The sequence below is a fragment of the Manihot esculenta genome, chromosome 2 (assembly GCF_001659605.2).
Source record: "Manihot esculenta cultivar AM560-2 chromosome 2, M.esculenta_v8, whole genome shotgun sequence".
NCBI lineage: Eukaryota > Viridiplantae > Streptophyta > Magnoliopsida > Malpighiales > Euphorbiaceae > Manihot > Manihot esculenta.
In genome coordinates this window covers 29,417,682-29,441,135 of record NC_035162.2, presented here as the reverse complement: position 1 = coordinate 29,441,135, position 23,454 = coordinate 29,417,682, and the positions used below count along the sequence as shown (strand labels likewise).

The following is a 23,454-nucleotide window of genomic DNA, read 5'->3' as shown; positions in this document are numbered from 1 at the left end:
TAAAGTTGGTTATCAAATATCCTAAAATCCGACTAGTACTAAATAGTGGATAAGAGATCTCGTGATTATAGACGTAACGGAGATCTATTAGATTATATATACTAATGGTAACTTTGTTCCATAAAAAATTCGACAAGTTCAGAAGAGAGCGAGTTTTGGCGTTCTAAACACTAAGCGTTACGACTTGATTCTGTCATGAAAGATTGTATCATAGATTATTAGAATCTTATCACGTGGTCCTATCATGTTGTGTCAATCCATGATACAATTCGATTGAATATTATGTCATATCATATAACTAATAAATATTTATTATAATAAACTCTCATTGTAATAAAATAACATGATAAGTATATTGTGTGTTTATTAAATATAAAATATTTTTATTAAAGATTTATGCTCAACACAATCGTAAATCATTTGAATATTATTTGTTTAACCAACTATGATTAATATCAACAATGTTAAAAAAAGAAAAATATCATAGATTTTAAATTATAAAGTTTTATTTTTATATATATGAAAAATAATGAGATTTACAAAAATAATATTGATATAATAAAAATATTTTTTAAAAATTATTTTATTTATCAAATAAAACTTCGTGAATTACATTAAAATTTTCAAATTAAATCTAGTGTGTTCACTGTAGTCGTTATAATATAACTAAAGCAAACTTTTAAATATAAATATGAATTAAAATAATTTTTTTATTTTTTATTTTCCATAAGTCATTTTCAATTCATATATTTTTTCCTTGGCTATGTCCAGGAACTTACCTCGCTTACTTATCCCTACTCATCTATATTTACCTCTCAACAGAATAATTAGAATAAAGTTTTAATAATTGTAATCAAATTGGTGAGAAAAACTTTTTGAACCATTTATTAAAATAGAATTATCAATCTACTCCAAAATGCAGCAAGTAATAATAATGATGTTGCAACTTGTTATTGTGAATGATATTTTATTTTTGTTGCAACTTGTACCATATTATTTGAATCAAGGTTTAAGGAGAAATTTTCCTTAAAAAAAAATAAAAAAAATTAAATCAATTCAAATTGAAAATTTTTTATTCAATTCAATTCAATTATTATATTTATTCAATTTGATTTGATTTTTATAATTTTAGCAAAATCAATTTTCAATGTTTTCAATTTTAAAACGAATCGACCAAATATCCACCCTGAAACAATTCATATTATTTCCCTTCATTTGCACCTACCAAATTTCCATCCCAAATACGTTCAACCAACAGCTTCAATATAATGCTGGTACATGCCAAAACTAAAAATTACAACACATTCAAGAATCGCATATAAAGACTGGCTCAAATAAAAATTCTGTAAATACAAGAATTTTCTGAAAATTTGAAGGAAAAAAAAAAGAAATTAGAAATCCAAATCAGAAGCATCTTCACTTAAGAGAAAGGATGACCAGAAGATATCATGTTCATGAATCAGTTCTGTTACGTGTACTTTTCTAGTCATAAAGAGAGACAAGATACTGACCAAACCTTCGGCATCTATAAAAATTCTCAAATTATAATATGCAGAAGTCTATAATTAAATGATTAGGCCTTAGATTTCTTCCCCTTGCCTTCTGTGGATGGGTTGCTTTGGAAGGGGAGGAAAGATTTCCCACCCATATATTCTCGTAGAGGTTCTGGGACCTCTACACCATTTTCCTTCTGGTAGTTCTCAAGGATGCAGCAAATGGTCCTCTCTGTTGCAGTGAGCGTAGAGTTCAACAGATGAACATATTGCTTTGCTTGCTCATTGCTCTGCAATCAAGCAGAAAAGCACCAGCAAAATATGAGATAATCAAGATTTTATACTAAACATATATATATATACACATTATTTACAATTGATGTTTAATATCTTTTGATTAGATTATTAAAAAATATTTCTACAAAAATTCATATATTATTTTCAATTGATTTTTCAAAAATTATACCAAATCATACAACTCGATTTGATTCTCAATTTCTGATTCAACAAACGGGACTTCAATTCTTGATTTGACAACCATGATATACAGAACAGAGTTGTTACCCATCATCCCATCATACAAAAGGCATCCCTAACTTGAAATTGTAAAGGCCATTATTTACCATTTCGTGTTATTTACCAGCACGTAACTGTAACAACTCTGCCAAAAACCTCATATGTACACCTTTTTTTTTTGTGCTTCTCTTTCACTTCCTGCATGTTCCAGCAATGAAATGCAGAGTTCTCTCTCTCTCTCTCTTATTTTCTCACTCAAATTTTTCATTCTTTGTGCAAGTTTTTTTATTTAAGAAATCTTCATTAAACAACCAGTTCTCATAAAAGGTCAGTTTATTTTTCTGTTTTTGTTTTTTGTTTTCATTATTTTCAGTTTCTAGCTTCCTCTTTTGCATTTTTTTTTTTACTAAAATTTTTTGTTGATATTAGTTTTATTGTTAATGTTATACTTTGATCTATTAGTTTTGTTGATCTATAGTTTTATTTTTATTTTTATTTTTTTGTGTTTATTTTGAACCATTTTCCAGCAATAAATTTAATATAAATTAAAATAAATTATTAATTATAGAATAACATCAAATTAAATTTTATACTTCCTTAGCATTTGCTAATGCTAAGTACAAGTTTAGACATAGAAAAGTAATGAAAATAGTAAGTTTAAAACTTATAAATTTAATATTTGAGTTAGTTATAATAACAAATAACTAATGGATAGGTGAGTTTAAAAAAAGTTGAAACAGATGCTTTTTCAATAAAAGTATGCTTTTTTAAAAAGCTATGCAAACTAAAAATGATAGATTTTTTGATGTACTTATTTGATGTATTTATGCTTGTTATATAATTGTTATCTTAGTCTTACTTACATCTAATAATATCTATTCATTTCATGAGCTTTGCAAATTTTCGAAAAGAAAAAACATAGCACCAGGTAATTGGTATTTTAGTGACATTAGTAGATGCTATTCAAATGGTTCATTTTCTATCATGTCTTCATTTTTTACAGAGGTTACTGTGTTAGCAATAAGATCACTACCCATGATAAACTAAAAGTATTATCTCTAATTTTGACACGATCAACATACTCTATTATCTTTTTTATTAATTAAATTATTTAAGGCATATGCATGAAATAATTTACTAATTAAACTAAATTCTTTTTTTCTATAAATATATAACTATATCATGGTCTTGTATCAATCATTTTATAATGTTTTATCTCGCACTAGGAAAACCCATTATCAAACTTGATTACTCGTTCGTAGTTGTTCAATATGAACAATTCCATTTTTGTAATTTTCCAACTGCTCCAAAGTCTTATAAGTTAAATTAATTAAAGTCAATTTTTCTTGTTCTATCTCATAATACCTATTCATTCAAAACTGATTTGCTTCTATTTCCACTTTCTATAAGCTGAGTTAGGGCTTTTTCCAACTATTCAATAGCCCCTTGTGTAGTGTTTCTTTTTTTTTTTTTCTAAATTTCAAATAGTATCCAAAATCCTTTATTTTCGAGTATCATAAACCACCCAACACCCCTTTCCAAAAAAATAAATACACCAAGGATTCACTTAGATTTATGAGACTTGTTGCTAAAACATCGATATTATATTTCTTATTTTATTTTATAGGATAAATTACTAAGTCCCTATGGTATGAAGAAACTCACTAGCCGATCCTTGGTTTTGAAAAATGCATTAAAACATCCGTAACATTTTAAAAAGTCTAATAATTAATTTTTCTGTTAATTTTAACCGTTAAATATTGTAAAAAGTCTAAAATGCCTCTGATACGAAAGGACTAATTAGTAAACTTTTAAAAAATTTGAGAGACCAACTAATAAGTTTTTCAAAAAATATAAGGACTAAATAGTAAAATATTTAACAGTAAAATTAACAAAGAGACTAACTAGTAAATTTTTTAAAACATCAAAGACATTTTAATATACTTTTTAAAATCGAGAGACTAACTAGTGAGTTTTTTCATACCATAGGAACTAAGTAGTAATTTTTCCTATTTTATAATAGTATATATTCTTGTATTTTATATGTCATTGTTTATCATTGTTCTTTTTTTATTGCCACAGCTGTTCACAACTGCAAATGCAACTTCCAAATTAAAACCATGGGTCGCAATGGTGAAAAAACGTTGAGTTAATCCTTTCGTAAATGTTTAGGAATATCACCCAGAAACTAGATGACAAACTTTGGACTATACTCAACTTTCTTCATATCCAGGTTCAAGAAGTAAAGAATTTGGAATAGATTAGAGGTTATTGGCAGTTGTTTTAAAACCAAAATAGTGATCAAACAGATGGAGTGACTGGTTCGCAGTTTGACCAATTTGATCGGTCTAGTTCAATTTGCTTCTTCTCATAGAAGGCTTGGCAAGCTTGGAAAAAGAGAGATTTTTTTTCACAGTTCCCACATTTCCATAAGCTTAGAAGTTTTAGTATGCTTTACAAAATCTCAGTGCATAAATCCTCATCTCCAACACACGAGGATCAAAGGAACCCTCATCTCAAAGCACCACAGGAAAAGAGATCAAAGAAAGAAATAAAAAGCGAAGGACCTAAATTCACTGGAGATCAGTCATCAATGTTGCAAGAGAATCCTCCTCAAAGAAAATGTCAAGATCATCAATGAGCTTAAGAAAATCTAGCTATGTAAGAAGGAACTCGGTGAAATTTTGTTGGTCTATCATTTCTGCCGTTCAAGCCAAGATGTGTAGGACCACATCAATTTGTGGCTGAGATTCATATTATATAATAGCTATCATGAAGAATGATCAATGAACGACCAGGAAAGAGAAGCTGGACTAGGGAATAAAAATGAAAGAGGAAGAATATTAGGTTCAAAGAATTGAGAACTTAAGAATTTGAAAAGTTGCCTTCCTTGGACTAGAGATGGAATCGCTCAACAATATGGTAGTGGAACTCAGTTCAGCTAGATTTGGTGAGTCAGTCCAGTTTTGACTGATTTTTAGTTGAGTCAACAAACTACATTAAACCAGTCTGCATTGCTGGCCAGTTCCCAGTTCAACAGGTTGGACTGGTCAGTCCAGTCCAGTTTCCAAACACTACTTATCAGACATGAGGGGCAGAAAAACGAGTGGATTGGACTCATTTTTCATTAGAAAAGTTCAAGCAGAATACAAATGATGTCTCAAATTGTATCTTATGTCCAGCAGCTTCGCTGGTCAATTGGGATAAATATTGTAAACAAATTCAACTTGATGGAGAATGAACTTCTATAATAACTGGTATTAATTATAACAATTCAAGTTCTAAGGCGATATTGTTGTTAATGGACATGCTATCACTACCATAACTGATGATAGTAAGTGAGGGATTTCTGACCCACAGACTCCTTTAGAGAACTTCAACCACTGGATTTCAAATGCATATGGTCCACAGGATAAAATTTACTCAATAAAATATTAAAAATAAATAATGTTAAGAGAACCGCTGCAGTTGGCAACCCCTTGGGATTAGAAGAAATAGGACAGAGGTAGGAATCGGAGAAAAGATCAGTAGGGATATATGCCTGAATAGTTTTTTTTCTTTTTGTTTCTCTTTTTAGCGTGCATTGTGTTTCATTGTTTACAGTAACAGTACTAGACCTTTTTTCTTTTTGTTTTAGTTTTTATACTTTTCTTTTCCATTAGTTTTTTGTTTTTCAATTCTGTATTCTCTTCATGAGATTACCAGTCTATTCGTCAACAAATTCAATGTAGATATTAAGTTATAATAAATTTTATCAATTGATAAGTGATTGTTAGGACAATAGCTCTAACAGGTTGAAATAAGGCAGAATAGAGAGAAATAGAGAAAAAGAATAGAGAAGAATAGAGAAGAGACTGTTTGGATAGAGAAGAAGGTGTTTATAGGGAAGCAGGTAAGTGTTAGGTAGAAGCCCTAACTCGGAATATTGTGAGAATAGGAAATAGAAAGAAAGAATAATTGGAACAGAGAGGAGATAAGGAGGAGAGAGAGAGAGAGAGAGAAAGAAAGAGAGAATGAAGTAGAGAATTATTAATGACTCTTCAAGAATTCACCATGCCCTATACATAGTTTCAGCCCCTTTTTATACAAGATTTCTCTCCCAAAAATAACTGCTCTAACTACTTCAGCAGTTATAACTATCTCTAACAACTTTTCCCTCCAATTACAGTGCTTACCCAGCCCTATTCTTATACCTTTTCCTTTGATACGTAACAGTAAGCTGTACTTGTATTGATGAAAATGGAATGCCCTTACATGTGTGCTGTGCTGAGAGATATACACTAGTTCTCAGTAACTAACTTGACAGCTGTACACTCATAGCTATAACAAGCTCACTACTAGCTATAACAACCTATTAACAGCCTATAATAGCTATAATATTCCATGCTATACATTTAAATCCCTCTTATTTCTGTATTTCTTCCTAGAATCTCTTATTTCTATATTTCTTCCTAGAATACGTGACAGTGATATACTGGTTTTTTGGTTAGATGATTCAAACACACATGGATAATTTGGATATAATTCAAACTCCAAATATTTCAGGATTGCCAATGTTATATCTTTTTTAGCTTTTTTAAAAATAAAAAATTTGTTAAACTTTTTGCACAAGAGCATCAATCCATCCACCAACGATCCCATTTAATAGATCAAGCCATAACAAGATTCATCAACTAATTAGTGTTTTTTTTTAATACGTTCTTTAACGAGTCAAAAACACACACAAACTATGTACAAATTTAGACTTGATTTGGATCGGCACTATTCCATAATTTTTCTTCTACTTTTCTCTGAATTATTTATCTTTTTTGCATAAGAGTGTCCACCATTCATCAGCCTATCCCATTCGAGAGATTAAGCTATAACAAGATTTATCAAGTGACAAGTGATGTTTTAGCCTTTTTTTTTCTGTGCTTTTTAGAATTCTGTCCTAACTAACTTTTTTTTTAAAATCCTTTGACACAGTGCGAAACTATTTTTATTTACAATTATTTTTTGGTTTTATATTTTCTTACTATTTTTCTAAATTAAACCCCAGAAAAATTTTATGACTTTCCAAACTGCTTTTCCAACAGTATTTAAAATATACTTTTTCAAAATGTCATCTTTTAGCCTCTCAAACTCAATGATAAATGTAAATTTTAATATATGAAAGTAATCAAAGTTTTTTCCTAATATACATTCCACTATTACTGAATGACTCGTATTAATTACTCTAACAACAATTGATTAATAGTATATTAATTGATAAAAATATACATTAAATATGGATATATTTTAAAAAATCCTAATAATTAACTAGTATTAAAATGAAAGTGAATTATAAATTTGAGAAGTCTATTCGTATAAAATGGGAGAAATAAAGTTTTATTTTTCAATTATTTTATTTTTATCATTAATTAATTAAATTTTATAAAATAAAACAATAATAACAATCCACAACATTATGTGGGTATTTCACTTGTGTATTGCTAAAAGAGGGAGCTAATGTCTTTTTATCCTTACTTTAAGTTGTGTTTTCATTTCTAAAAGCCCATTCATATATGTAAATATTTCTTAGGGAGAAAATATAGTTACATGGAAATTTAAGGCCTTGATTAGTTGTGAGAAACAAGTTGGTATTTCCCATATATATATATATATATATATATATATATATATATATATATATATATACACACACACATATATATAGATACACACACAAAAGAAACTGAACAAAAAAAAGAGAGTTAAGTTTCCTTCAATTTTTTTTTATGGAATAAAATACATATAAAAATTAAATATTAGACTAGCATAAATTCCTTTAAAACAAAAATCCTTCATTTTTTATTTTTTTAAATTAACAACTTATTTACCAAAAAATAAACTTTCAACTTACACTTAGGTTTATAATAAATATCAAAATAATATCTAGGACAAAAAATATATATTTGAATTTAAATAGAGCATATCAAGTGATTAGACTATGAGATTATTTGTATAATTACAATAGTAATTGTTATGTTAGAAGAATAATTCCCAAGTAAAACAAAAGAAAACTTTTAAAAAAAGAAAAAGATGATCTCAAGAAAAGAATATGGTAAACTAGCAAATTTGACAAATGAACATGTTTCTCACTTTCCAATTTCCATTTGGAAAACTAAGAAATATAGAAGAACAAGAAAGTAGAAACAAAAAAGTCCTTTTTTTCCCCACTAAATAAGGCCTGAGAATTTTTCTGTTTTACTTTGGAATTGCATAATGCAACACTACAAGTGCGAAACCAACAAGACTTTGAAGTCTGATGCCAAAGAAATTCAGGACATGAACCAATTAAGTTATATTTTTGCTTCATTATGCAAGGAATTGCAGATTACATTCAAGATAAATTTCTAAGGATCTCCTTTTGACAACCCTTACTCTATCCTCCTTTGGATGTCCTATAAATTTCCAAAATGCATTTGTCCATGTTACTAAGATGTATTTTGAAGTTTCTGCGTTTCATCCTCTAAGGTGCTCAAAATGGTTGGCTAGAAAAATATCTTGACTGGTAAGCCAAAGTATATGATACACAGATATAATGCAACATAAGAGCAAAAATAAGCATAAAAGGACTTGCCTTTTTCTGCCCATATCGAACTTCCAACCTCCTTGACTGGTAGTCTGTACAATTGGAACAGGAGACCAACTCTCTGTATGTTTGCGAAGCAGGAAACCATGCTTCCAAGTCATACTTCTTTGCAGCAGCATCATTCAAAGCACCAGAAACAATAGACACAACTTGAAAAGGGATGTTTAACTGTTAGAGAAGAAGGGAACAGTTAGAATGCACATTTATGTTTATGTGATTTACATAAGATTGTCATTAAGTCACCAATAAGGCCCTGCCTTCTATACCAGATCCACATTGATTTTTCAGGAACATTTGTTTAAGAGACTGGTGATACCAATTGCTACATTAGACAAGCATGTAAAGCTGGGAAAACATTAATATTTTTCCCATAACCGAGATCTAAGAAAAAAAACAAAAGTAGAAAACAATTCTGACTTTCTAAAACAAGCATAACATACCATTTTGTAGAAGTCCTCAGAGTTCTTGATCATTTCCTCGTGCATGTCCCAAGAGTCATTGCCATTTGGGCTGGTAAGGCAGAATTGCTCCACTTTCTCAAATTGATGAACTCGGAAAATTCCCAAAGTATCGCGACCATGTGAACCAGCTTCTTTACGAAAACAAGTTGAGTATCCAGCATATCTGGAAAAAAAAAATGGAATTAATGAGATTAGCACAATCATAGATTTCTGCCTTTGAGACAAGAAGTTACTACATAACTATAACCTGATTGGCAGCTGTGAAGGATGGATCCAATCATCTAAATGATAAGCACATATTGGTTGCTCAGCTGTAGCAATTAGATACTTGTCATCCCCTTCACCAGTCACCTACAAAAAACAAAGTAACAAACTACAGTGCTGATCCTTGCATTGAATCTAGAGAGTAAATCAAATACAAAAGAAAAAGGAAATTACACAAACAAAGCTTTTAGGAACCTAAATTATCCTAAGAAGAAGCATATTCATGATCTAAGCATTTATAATGTAAGATGCGTCGTGGAGGATTCAATGCTTTCTCTATCAGTTGGGATCAGTAAATAAAAATTTCAAAATTCACCATGTAAAGTTCTTCATCAAATATCTATATATTATATTACATAGCAGGAGACTTCTCTGTATCTAAACATACTGACATTTTCCAAAATCACCTTGTAAAGCTCTTCATCAAATTGTGCTAACTGAGCACACTTTGCCATAATGTCTTTTCTAATGAAAAAGGGAGTCTGCAAGGCCGTGTAACCCCTCTTCTCCAAGAAATCCAGTCCAAAATTGATCAATGCTTGATTAAGTCGTACACCATCACCTTTCAGATAGAAGCCCCTACCTCCAGCTACATTGGCGCCTATGCATTTCAAGACAATGGCATTGGCATGGTATTAGATAACCAATAAACTATGAAGAGAACCCCCTATAGTACAAGCTCCTTAGCTACAGAGATTCATACAATACAAGAAGTTCAACAGAGATTATTCATTATGGCTAGTGAAATGACATCCAACATTTAATTGCAATGATAACAATGAACATTTACTAAGATTACATCAAAGCCTATATTCAACAGTCATGATAGAGAAGACAAAGAAAACTTCCACAATGTATTTCAGTAATCAAAACCCAGGAAAATACTGCACTAAAGAAAAACCATGCAAAACCACCTTTGTAGATTGTAGAACATAAGAAATTAACAAACATATTTACTACTTATCCTAGAATTAAGCGAATATAAAACATTTTTCAAGAAGCGAAGCTCAAGCTAAAGAAATATTATGCTGCATACCTTTCTTAGTATCAGCAATACCTAGAAGCTCAACAAGCTCAACATGGTTTTTCAATTTAGGCCCAGAACGTTTCTCCCCCCAAACACGGATTACAGCATTATTTGCCTGCAGAACAAAAGAAAAGATTTTTTTTGTAAATCCCAAATCATAATAATTTTATTACTTAATAATAATAAAATAGAAACACAAACCTCATCATAGCTAACAGGCACTGAATCATGCACAAGATTTCCAACGGCTTCCAATCTCTTATTCAGAGCTAAATAAGCCTGCTGAACCTCAGCTTCTTTATCAGTAGTCAGTTGCTTGTTGTCATTGGTATTTTTAATCAATTCGGTTGCATCTTCACCTGCCTTATTAATTTACAAAACCAGAAAAAAAAAATAAACTAGAAATTCATAATAAAAAACTACGTAATTATTTTTATTAAAAAAACTCACAATTTTGAGTTGGGCTATTTGCTTGTTTATCTTATTCAATTCTTTGCGTAGGTTGTCAAGTTCAAATTGACCTAAAAAGAAGATAAAATAATAAATATAATAAGGATCATACACGGCAGCCAACATTTTTAATCGAACTCAGAGCTTAGGAAAAAAGAAAGAGATGATTACGCTGCCTCCATTCCCTGTCGAGACGAATGATCTCGTCGACAATATCAACATTGGCGAATCGGCGACGCTGAGATTCCCGGATAAGTTCGGGGTTGTGACCCTTTTCTTCCCTGAAGAGATTGATGTCCAACATACTCTGCTTCTTCTACTACACTTCTTACAGTACAGTAAAATTCGTTTTGGAAGACGGAGGAAGCAGAGGATAGGAGGCAGAGAAATGAGAATAGAACGGCAGCAGGAGAAAGAAAAAAGAGTGGCTAGTTGCTGAAATTATAAAACCTTAACCCTAAAGATTCGATGCTTTCTACACGGTGAATATCTTAGTGTCTTTTTTTTTTTTTATATATAATTACAAAAAGATATTGCGTCTAATTTAAGTAGATAAAACCTTAATCCAAGTATTGTGATTATCTACCGGAAAAGTAATAAATTATTTAGAGTTAGAGTAATACGAGTGATAATGTATATTTATCTATGTGACTATCTTTTTTATATTATGATAAGATAAGATAAATATAGTATTTTTTGAGAATTCGGTGATAATGTGGTCGATTATTTAATAAGAAATATCGCCAGCTAATAAATTGGTAATTCTGCAATTTCAAGCGAGATGGGAGTGTGCTTGATAGCAGTAACTCTATGTCAAGACTCCGTCTATCGGAGAAGGGCGAATCATGACAGTAATCCGGGTGTTAAAGTGTCCGCGTCTCTCTTTTTTTAAGCAGGACCGTATTTTTTACTTTGTTAGATTCTTGTTACGTGGCCCCTATTTTGTGGTGGTAACTCATAGCATACTTTAGGTGGATGTTATGTAATATCAGAAGTCCCTCCACTATTTTCGTTTCTTTATATTTGAAGGGAACATCTTTTATCGAGGTCCGAGATACGTGGCTCCTCAGAATTGGCTCTTTGCTACCCACGTCGCTTCGCGTACTAATCCTTTTGACAACTGTTGTGATGTTTATCACGTCGCATTTAATGCCTTCCGTCGAAACTACCTTTATAAAGGTCCATCATCTTCTCTAAGCTTCCCTTTTGCTTTTTTCTGCAACTTCATTTTTCAGAGGAATTCACTCCTGCGACTCCCTTCTCGCATCTGTTAAAGTTCTTGCTTGTTTCACGGTAGCTTTGTCGTCCTTTTAATATGGATAGGAATACCTCTTCCTCCCTTAGCAGGGCCTCTATTTCCAGTTCCTCCTCTGATGGTCCCATCCGAGTGCCAACCCCATTTTTCCATTGAGAGAGACCTCTGAGAACAAGGGTGGCTCCCTTAGTAATATCCCGTATATCTTCTCAGATAGCGACGTGGATTGTTTATATAACACCTATCACATTCCTTATGATTCTTTTTGAAATTTTGCTCTCTCTCTCCATGTTCGTGTTAACGACTTGATTCCTGCTAGCAACACTATCATGGTCTTTGAGGAGCAGTTAAAGGTGGGTCTTTATTTCCCTTTAGACCCCTTCTTTGTGGAGGTCTTTCATTTTCACAAGTTTTATGTCGCTCAACTTCACCCTAACAGCTGGAGAATCTTGGTAGCCTTTTGGTTCTTGTGTTTTAATAATAACATTGAACCTAGCGTAGCACTTTTCTCCCAGCTATACCAACTGGGTACTTATAAGAATGAGAAGTTCTGGTACTTTAGCAATCGAAAGTACTTGAACATTATTGACCGGATACCTTCTTCTTTAAAACAGTAGAAGAATAAGTTTTTTTCCTCCATCATCGTACTCCGGGGGGTTTTGGGCACCTTTAAACTAGCTGCCACTACTAGGTAGAGTTGAAGAAGGATGGGGGTCCGTCCAATAAGAGAGGAAGACGAGGCTTTAACTTTCCTTATGGCAATGGCTAAAGCCTTAAGGAAGATTGATATCACTCAAGCAGTGAGAAATATCGTTTTGTCCTTGCAAAGTCATCTACCGACAGGTCAAACCCGCACTCCTCACCTACCTAACGCACCCTTACCTCAGGATCGAGGTACTTCATTTTTCATTCTTTTTATTTTTCGAACTGACTATCTTACTTACTCTTCTTTTTTTTGCAGATATGGTCGGGTCAAGTAGATTCACTGAGGCTATACATGCTGCTCAAAAAGGCGAAGCTGTTGCTGCCAGTCCCCTTGCTAAACGTGCTCACCCTTCGGAGGAGGTGATTATATTTCCCCTCCCCTTCCCAGCCTACGGTTGAGAAGCGGCACCCTTTCAGCCTGAATCTTTAGTCACGGGCATTGCTACTACCACCTTAGCCTCTGTACTCCTTGTCGATGCCCCTTATTCCTTCGTTTTTGTGAGCACTAGGGTCAAGTCTTCTTGGCCCACTAGTAGTCAACGTTTGGTCTTGGCACTAAACAGGGTGCCTTCTCTCCTTGATGACCCTTCTCTGGGTCTCCTGCTAATCAAGAGTGCCTTGAGGCCTGCAGATCGCCGTCACTTGAACGAGGTTGAGACAGACAAGCTGTTTGTTAATGCTATTCATTATGTGTTGGAGGATGCCATTTGCGCCTATGTGGTCAAAGAGCATTTTAGAGCCTTGAGATGAGAATTTGGCACAAACGAGATCCCAGGGAGCTTTTGGTCAAGGAATGCTCAAACTTGAAGGCTCGGGTGGTCGAAATTGAGGATACGATAAAGGAGATCCTAGAGTCGATGGACAAGCTTCAGGCTGAACTTGACACGACCCTTGCCTCTAACTTGGCCTTGAGAATTGAGCTAAATCTGCCGAAGATCAAGTGGTCCTATTGCAACGCCAGGTCTTGGAGCTGCAGGCTCAAGCTGAGGAGGCACGGGTTGCCTCCACCAGGGTAACCGAGCTTGAGATAGAACTCTAGGAGCAAATGGCCTAGGGCAGGGAGATGTTTGTTCAAGGCCAGAATTCCATGAAGAAGGAGCTGATGGAGCGTTTTCCTTTTAAGGACTTCTCCTGGATAGATTTTATCCTCCCCGAGAAAGAAAACGAGGGTAGAGGGGAGCGTGCTGAAGATACTCTCTTTGAGGATGAGCGTGATGAAGACATACCCTCTGACCGGATTTCTCCTGTAATAAACGCTGAAAATATCAATGTAATGGAGACTTGGGCAGAGGATGCTGATGACCCTGTCCTTTTGTAATCTTTTCATATTTTTTAATGAGAATGTTGCTTTTATTTTTGTTAGATGTTTTGCATTTTCTGCATATAGTATTTTTTTCGAGGGAAAAAGTTTTGCGAACACACATTTATGACGTCTAGTTGCTAACCCATCTTGGGGTCATGAAATAAGAAACTTTGTGAATTTTCAGAATGGAGCTAACGCCCCGAACATAAGGTATGGTAGATGCCCATCTTACGGTCATAATTTGTGGCCTGGTGAAAATTATCATGTGGCCTGTTGAAAACTATCTTGTGGCCTTGACTCATGGGATCGATGCCCGGGTGGTCTAGCGGGAATGCCTTGTGACCTAGCCCGGCGAAGATTTTCCTTGTGGTCTTAATTCATGGGACCAACACTCGGGTGGTTTAGCGGGAATCGCTTTGTGACCTGACCTGGTGAGAATTTGCCTTGTGGTCTTGATTCATAGGACCAACACTCGGGTGCTCTGGTGAAAACCGCCTTGTGACCTGCCCTAGTGAAGACTTACTTTGTGGCCTTGATTCATGGGACCAACGCTCGGGTGGTCTAGCAGGAACCGTCTTGTGACCTAGCTTGGTGAAGACTTGCCTTGCGGCCTTGATTCATGGGACCAACGCTCGGGTGGTCTAGCAGGAACCGCCTTATGACTTGCCTTGGCGAAGACTTGCCTTGTGGCCTTAATTCATGGGACCAACGCTCGGGTGGTCTAGCAGGAACCACCTTATGACCTGCCTTGGCAAAGACTTGCCTTGTGGCCTTGATTTATGGGACCAACGCCTGGGTAGTCTGGTGAAAATCACCTTGTGACCTGCCCCGATGAAGACTGCCTTATGGCCTTGATTCATGGGACAGATGCCTGAGTGGTCTAGTGAAAACTGCCTTGTGACCTGGCCTAGCAAGGATTTGCCTTGTGGCCTTGATTCATGGGACTAACGCTCGGGTGGTCTGGTGAGAACCGCCTTATAAATTGGCCTGGTGAAGACTTGCCTTGTGGCCTTAATTCATGGGACCATTGCCCAGGTGGTCTGGCGGGAACTACCTTGTGACCTGACTCGGCGAATGCTGCCTTATGGCTTTGATTCATGGGACCGATGCCTAAGTGGTATGGTGAAAACTATCTTGTGATTTGGCCTGGCGAGAATTTGTCTTGTGGTCTTGATTCATGGGACCAACACTCAGGTGGTCTAGCAGGAACTACCTTGTGATTTGGCCTGGCAAAAACTTACCTTGTGGTCTTGATTCATGGGACCAACGCCCGGGTGGTTTAGCGGGTGGCCTTGACGATTGGATATAGCTGATAATTTTAATAATTGATAGTTGATGATAATAGTTGATGGCTAATTCCATAACATGTAATATAATAAAAAGTAAATTATACTTTAGTTCATGAGTTATAACATAATTAATGGATCGATCCCTCTATTTTTAAAATCAAACATTTAAATCTCTATATATTCATTTCATTCAACAAACAATCATTCCATCCACAAAAAATGTTAGGTCAAAAGAATACGTGTGATCAAACATGAAAAAGTAAAATTTTATTTCCAAAATACCCTCCCTCCCTAACCTCCGTAGATTAATCATTTTATATGCCCTAAAGATGTATTCTTCCACCTCCTTCTCTTCTCCACCAAACATTTAGGAAAAAGTAAACTCATTTATTCTCTTCTTATTCTTCTTTTTCTCATCTGCTTGAAATACTTACTTGTTTCGGTCAAAGTAAAAGGAAATGCTAATTCTAGATCTAGAAACAAAATAAACATTAAAGATTGTTGAAATGGTGGAGGAATGAAAAAACAACAGATTAAACTACTATTAAAATAGAAGAGTACAATGATTTTGTTGGGTGTTGGAGAAATGGTGGACTGTAGGGAATTTAGAGAGAGAAATAATGGTGAGACTGAGGTGATGGTGATGGTGGGTTAGAAGAGGCCTCTTACAGGAGTTTGGAGTTGAATGACAAATTAGAGATATGTAAGAGAAGTGGTGGGTTGGGTTGAAATTGGAAGAAATGATGGTGCACAAATTGAGTTTTCAAACCATTTTTTTTTTCAATGTTTACCGGAGCACAAATTGAAGAAAAATAATATGAAATGACAAGAGAAAGACCAAAATTCCAAAATTTGTTGAATGTGATCATGCGAATGAAAACAACGATAGCTTTTTTAAAAAATTAAATGGAAGGACAGCTTATTGGACAGAATAAATATATAAGAATTTAAGTGTTTAATTTTAAAAGTAGTGTGATCAATCCATTAATTATATTATAATTTAGAGAATAAAATATAATTTACTCAATAATAAATAATGGTGTATGTTATAAAATTTATATATTATTAAAATATATATAAAATTAATAATTATCTTATAATATATATAAAAATTAAAAATATAATTATTAATAAAATAAATTTTATTTTTTTATGTATATTTATAATTTAATTATATAAAATAAATAAATATTAAAACTAATATAGTTATTTTTTTATAATACTTATATTTATTTTATAATTATAAATAAATTAATCTACATTAAATTTACGTTAATATAAAAACTTGATAATTATTAAATATAAAAAGGGTAATATAATTTAAATAAAATATAAAATCTAACAAATGAGAAAAATCTCTAAAATAGAATAAGAAGTCAACTGATAAAATATCCATGAGTTATATATTACTTTTTTTAAAATTATGAAACACAAAAATTGATTATTTAGAAACTAATAAGCTATTAGCCGAATAAAGAGGGTAAACTAAACGCCCAAAAAAAAATTTTAGACACAGTAATTTAATATGAATTGATAAGTAATTTTTATAAATTTTCAGTAAAATAGTTAAATATACAAAAAAAAATTATCTTTTAAAGAAAAAAAATCTAATATGTAAAATAAAAATATTAACAAAAAATTTGAATAATTTAACTCATACTAACTGTAGAAATAATCTCATCTGAAATAGCTGCAGTGACAATAATTGTTCAATTTCCTCTTGAATATCATATGTTCTATTTTCTAATATCGTTATGATATATATTTTTCAAATTAAGGTTGCATTCAATGATATTGCAGTTTTGCAATTTTTATTTTTTTATTAAAAAAATTGAAAATCATTTTTATTTTTTTTATTAAAAAAATTGAAAACACGATTCGCTTAGGTATTATATTTATGTTTTTTATTGATCTTTTCACCACTGATTTTAAAAGTAAAAAATAATTAATAAAATACATCAAAATATGGATTCCACTTTTCCATTTCCTTTTTTTTTAGACCTTTTTGTTATTTCCTTTAACTTTATAAATTTAATTTCTATATGATATTATTGAAATCAAATTAACGACGTAGTTAAAATGGAGTTGTGCCGTAATTGGTCTAAAAAAATTATATCTTTTATTGATCTTTTCACAACTGATTTTAAAAGTAAAAACCGGTTAATATAATATATCAAAATATGGATTCCACTTTTCTATTTCATTTTTTTTCATACTTTTTTGTTATTTCCATTAACTTTATAAATTTAATTTTTATATGATGTTATTAAAATAAAATTAATGACGTAGCTGAAATGGAGTTGTACTGTGATTGGTACAAAGAAATTATGTTTTTTATTGATCTTTTCACAATTGATTTTAAAAGTAAATATAAAATACCTCAAAATATGGATTCCACTTTCCCATTTTCTTTTTTTTTTAGATTTTTTTTATTTCCTTCAACTTTATAAATTTAATTTCTATATGATGTTATTGAAATCAATAACATGACGTAGCTGAAATGGAGTTGTGCTGTGATTGGTCCAAAGAAATTATGCTGTGATTGGTCCACCTGCAAGACAGAGAATGTGAGCTGGTTGGCACCTACAACAGCCACTCTAACGCTTAAGTCAGTAAGATGAAGAAAGGCAAGTATAATATTTAGAACTCAAGAGTAGTTATTTGAGAGAATTGCATACCTTTACCTCTGTGATTGTTCCCCATTTATACTATAAGAAGGTAGAAATAAAAATAGCATTCCTGATAATCTGACGATGATGTCGTTGGTTAACCTAATAAGGGATGCCACAGGGTTAACTGGTTAGAGATCCCGTGATTGTATGCGTAATGGAGATATGTTCTATTGTGCCTGCTAATGATAACTTTAGGCCGAGACTCCTCCTGTCCAGGGGAGGGCAAGCCTTGATGATGGATCAGGTGTCAAGTTGCCCGGGTCTTTCTTTTCTCAAGTGAGACTGCATTGCTCACTTATCAAATCCTGACCACATGGCCTTGTTTTGTGGTGACAGCTCATAACCTACTTTGGGTGAGTCTTATATAGCATCAGAGGTCCTTCCCCCCACTGGTCTTTGATTCTTTAGATTAGAAGGTGACAATTGTCTTCATGATCTGGGGCATGTGGCTTGTTTGTCCGGACTGAGCGCACGATGTCCTTGCTTTCTTCTTACTTGCTCTACTGACTTGTCAGATCCAAGAACTTGTCTAGAAAAAATTGATTCGAGTGACATAGTAATGCCTTGATGAGTTTTCAGGCTATCTCTAGCACCAACCAGCCCTGGGGATCATTTAGGCTGTAACGACCCGAAAATCGGACCGCTACCGGCGCTAGGATCCAGGTCGGCTTAAGGCTGCCGGGACCCGTAGCAAGCCCAACATACAACCTGTAAACCTGTTTAATCCCATACATGATCAAGAACATACATAAAAATTAAAACTTTTCTATTCATTCATACACCAAACTCAACCTGTGCATGCACAATACATACTCATAATCATAACCATGACCCCTCTGTGGAATCTCATCAATGCCCCAATGGGCGATACAACATATGTTGAGTTGGTTTACATAAACATCATAAAAGATCTAGGATCATGTATCAAAAGGGATAACTATATACATAGAGTCAAGCACAACCTCTAATCCTCAATATCATTATTACATAAGACATTACATTACAAATTCATCATGTCCACGACTTCTAACTATTACATACAAACAGACTTTACTCCTGCTGACCTTCTGGTCTACCCTGTACCTGCAAACCTAAGGGATAAGGGGAAAGGGTGAGCTACTAGAGCCCAGTGAGCAGAATAATAAAGCATTTAAAACACATGTTATCATGAAATGCATCACATCACAACTAATCATATCAAGGATGAACTTGTCACCATTTAGCCCTCTACATATTCCAATCATGCCAGGGGCGTAGTGCAGGCCACACCTGGTCTTTCTCTTATACATAACATAACATATATAACCAATGGTGCCGGGGGCGTAGTGCAGGCCACATCCGGTCTTTCTCTTACATAGTGCCAGGGGCGTAGTGCAGGCCACACATGGACTTCCATATCATATCATCATGTCATAACATATGAGGGCTAATGGATCATTCAACATTCATCCACATCAACAACATATTATGCAATGCAACATATTCGTAATTTCTAATGCAACAATCTAAAATATCACATGGCATCCGTGATGCATGATTCATGCTAAAATTTTCATTTATAAAAAGATAAGAGTTTATTCTACTCACCTCTGGCTAGCTCTGACTAGCTCTGACATTGACTGAAGCAGCTGACTCACTGCTGAGGTCCTCGGTTCCTCGGGTCCGAACCTACACAGGTGGACTCAAATGAGGGACCAACATACTATAACATGACTCTGAAAACATCCCCCAAAAACCCCTAGAACATCATGAAACAATCATAGAAAAACATGCAAAAGAGGGCTGGACAGGGCACTTTCGGCGGCAGGTTCGGCGGCCGAAAGTCCCTCCAGAGCCGAAAGTCAGGCAGGTTCGGCGGCACCTTCGGCGGCCGAAACTCCCAGACAGAGGCGAAACTCATGCATGTTCAGCGGCACTTTCGGCGCCGAAACTCCCAGACAGAGGCGAAAGTCCTCTTTCGGGGGCAAGCTTCGGCAGCCGAAGGCTGCCTCCACAAGCATGTTCGGCGGCCGAAAGTTCCTTCGGTTGCCGAACCTCGTTTCTCCCTTTATGGCAGAAACTCAGCTCTTCTATGCATATACGCCTCCCAAACTTTCCAATCATGCATAAACCTATTCTACAACACACATACACAAGCATACAAGCTCCTAGGGGCTTCAAACTATCTAAAACCCCATCTACAACACATCAAACATCCACATTGCTCAAAAACACAACATAAACTCATAAACCTAACCATAAGCTAAACATGCATTCTACCCCATAGATCTTCATAAAACTTACTTAAAACATGCAATGAGCTTAAAATTAGCTCTTACCTCTTGAAGATCGAGAGAGAGACGACCTAATCTTGGAAATGGGAGATTTTCAACTTCCTTGAGTCTCCAAGCTCAAAACTTGCTCAAAACTTGAAAATCTTCAAAACAGAGCAAAAACTCATGAAAATCTTGAAAGATCTGAAGGAAGAACTCAAAGATTGGTGAGGGACGGCGGAGAGCTAACCTTGGCCGAAAATGGGGAGAAAAGCTTGCCCATTTCGGCTAAGGAACCCCTTTATAGGTGGCTGGCCAGGCCACGTTCGGGAGCCGAAAGTGCCTCCGCATGCATGCCATGTTCGGCGGCCGAACATAAGGTTCAGCGGCCGAACCTGGTTTCCCTCACTTATGCTTTCGGGGGCCTAAGGCACACCCGAAATGCATACATGTTCGGCGGCCGAACTTGAGGTTCGGCGGCCGAACTTGAGGTTCGGCGGCCGAACTTGAGGTTCGGCGGCCGAACCTGAGTTTTCCTCCAAGGTTGTTTTCATGCAAAAGCTCATTTTCTTTCATGCTTCAAACATAAAACACATTAAAACATTTTATGAAAACATAGTTTTACCCTTCTAGAGGTCTCCGACACCCGAGATTCCACCGGACGGTAGGAATCCCGATACCGGAGTCTAGCCGGGTATTACATAGGCACTTTCTAGCCCTGACGAGCTTCCACACATTTTTTAGCCCTTGAGAGCTCCTTGGCCTTTTCCAACTCTATTGAGCTTCCGAGCATTTTTCAGCCTTGGTGTACTTTCAAGCATTTTCTTGCCCTGACCAATTCAGATGAGCTTCTAGTCATCTTGCAGACTTCACTCGTGGTTCTGGGCATTTTTCCAGCCTATCGATCTTCTAGGAATTCTCTGGCTCTAATGAGCTTATGGGCATTTTCCATCCCTATCGAGCTTCTAACCATTTCTTTGCCCTGTTGAGCTTTCGAGCATTCTCCTTGCCTGTCAAGCTTCTAAGCATTTTTTTGGCCTAATTAGCTTCCGAGCATTTTCTCACCTTGACCAGCCCTGATAAGCTTCTAGTCCTTTGTAGCCATAACGAGCTTCCGAGCCTTTTCTAGACCTGGCGAGCTTTCAATCATTTTGTAGCTCCTGCGATCTCCTTGGCCTTTCCAGCCCTAATGGGCTTTCGTGAATTTTTTTAGCCCTAGCGAGCTTCTGAGCGTTCTTTAGCCCTTACGAGCTCCTTTGCCTTTTCCAACTCTAATGGGCTTTCATGCATTTTTCTAGCCTTGGCGAGCTTCTGAGCATTTTCTTGCCTTGATTAACCCTTATGAGCTTTTGGTCATTTTCCTCTTTGTGGACTTCACCCGAGCTTCTAGGCATTTTCAGCCCTAACGGGCTTTTGAGTATTCTCCAGCCTTGATGAGCTTTCAGGCATTTTCTAACCCTAGCGAGCTCCTAGGCATTTTCTAGTCTTATTGGGCTTTCGGGTATTTTTTTCTAGCCTTATTGAGCTTCTTGCAAAATTCATTTGCTCACTTGGCAACCCATCCTACCTTCATCAATCGTCAAAAAGTCTCGCCCACCTACAATGGGCCTTCCTCCTTTGCAAACATTTTAGATTTTTGGGAGTGATTGTAAGAGCAACGAGAATGATTGTAAGAGCACAGACATACGCCTGTGATTCTCTTTTTGTGAGATGGAATCAACGCTCTCGGTCACATGGCCTGGCTCATACTCACCTTATGTAATACCCGGCTAGACTCCGACATCGGAATTCCTACCGTCCGGTGGGATTTGGATGTCGGAAACCTCTAGAAGGGTAACACCATGTTTTTATAGAATGTTTTCATGTATTTTTAATGTTTTAAGCATGAAATTTAATGAGTTTTTACATGAAAAGTCTTTGGAGGAAAACCCAGGTTCGGCCGTCGAAAGTCAAGTTCGGCCGCCGAACATGCATGCGTTTTGGAGGCACGTTAGGCCCCCGAAAGCATGAGCGAGGGAAGTCCAGGTTCGGCCGCCGAAAGTCAAGTTCGGCCGCCGAACATGGCATGCATGCGGAAGCACTTTCGGCCCCCGAACGTGGCTTGGCCAGCCACCTATAAATGGGGCACTTAGCCGAAAGGGGCGAGCTTTCTCCCATTTTCGGCCACAGCTAGCTTCCGACCTCCCTCTTCCAAATCTAGTGTTCTTCCTTCAAATCCCCACCATTTTTCTTGAGTTTTAAGCTTGCATTGAAGGTTTTGAACATTTAAAACAAGTTTTGGAGCTTCGGGAACTCAGGAGCTCATTTTCGTGGATCTCCAAGTTTAGGTCGTCTCTCTCTCGATCTTCAAGAGGTAAGAGCCGATCTTAAGCTCCTTATGTGTTTTAAATAAGTTTTATGCAAGATCTATGGGTAGGAATGCATGTTAGGTTATATGTTGAGTTATGGGTTAATATTGATGTTTTGAACAATGTAGCTTGTTTGAGTATGTTTGAAGTGTTGTAGTTGGGGCATATGTTTGTTTGAGGCCCCTAGGAGCTTGTATGCATGTTTTGGTTGAGTGGTATGCATGATTTGAGCTTGGGAGGCTATTTGTGCATAGGAGAGCTGAGTTTCTGCCATTCGGGAGAAGCTCAGGTTCGGCTGCCGAAGGGACTTTCGGCCGCCGAACCCCCTTGTGGAGGCAGCATTCGGCTGCCGAAGCTTGCCCCCGAAAGAAGACTTTCGGATCTGTCTGGGACTTTCGGCCGCCGAAGGTGCCGCCGAAAGTGCCTGACTTTCGGCTCTGGAGGGACTTTCGGCCGCCGAACCTGCCGCCGAAAGTGCCCTGTTCAGCCATTTCATGCATGTTCTTCCATGATTATTTTCATGATGTTTTAGGGGGTTTCTGGGGAGTTGTTTATGAGTTGTTTAGAGTATGTCTGGTACCTCACTGGAGTCCACCTGTGTAGGATCGGACCCGAGGAACCGAGGTGTTCAGCAGTGTTAGCTGCTTCAGAGTTAGTCTAGAGCTAGCCAGAGGTGAGTGGAACCAACCCTTATGTTTTAAATCAAATGTTTTCAGCATGTTCAAGCATGTTCATGCATCATGATTACCATGTTATGTAGAAGGTTGTATTGCACTAGTATTCACGAATATGATGCATTGCATAAT

The 23,454-nt window shown here is 35.5% G+C and overlaps 1 protein-coding gene across 2 annotated transcripts; it reads right to left on the bottom strand.

Moving 5' to 3' along the window:
* Positions 1–1,312: 1,312 nt before the first annotated feature.
* Positions 1,313–11,318, bottom strand: LOC110609143 (serine--tRNA ligase). Of its 2 annotated transcripts, none has more exons than XM_021748503.2 (9): positions 10,996–11,318; positions 10,825–10,895; positions 10,576–10,737; positions 10,384–10,489; positions 9,740–9,948; positions 9,331–9,434; positions 9,063–9,246; positions 8,611–8,790; positions 1,313–1,783 (listed from the first exon to the last, which is right to left on the bottom strand). In XM_021748503.2, exons 1-9 carry the CDS (start codon positions 11,126–11,128, stop codon positions 1,574–1,576), a joined length of 1,359 nt encoding a protein of 452 aa, XP_021604195.1. In that variant the 5' UTR covers positions 11,129–11,318; the 3' UTR covers positions 1,313–1,573. The 2 variants fall into 2 exon arrangements, with proteins under 2 accessions (XP_021604195.1, XP_021604196.1); XM_021748504.2 differs by having other exon boundaries at positions 9,755–9,948; positions 10,996–11,317.
* Between the last annotated feature and the right edge of the window lie 12,136 nt (positions 11,319–23,454).

What these genes read in the sequence shown, in the direction of transcription:
- LOC110609143 (XM_021748503.2), bottom strand. Translation starts at nt 11,128, where the DNA reads ATGTTGGACATCAATCTCTTCAGGGAAGAAAAGGGTCACAACCCCGAA. An exon ending in CGACAGGGAATGGAGGCAGC is followed by an intron (nt 10,896 to 10,995) that starts GTAATCATCTCT and finishes TCTTCTTTTTAG; the next exon opens with GTCAATTTGAACTTGACAAC. An exon ending in CTGAGGACTTCTACAAAATG is followed by an intron (nt 8,791 to 9,062) that starts GTATGTTATGCT and finishes CTTCTCTAACAG; the next exon opens with TTAAACATCCCTTTTCAAGT.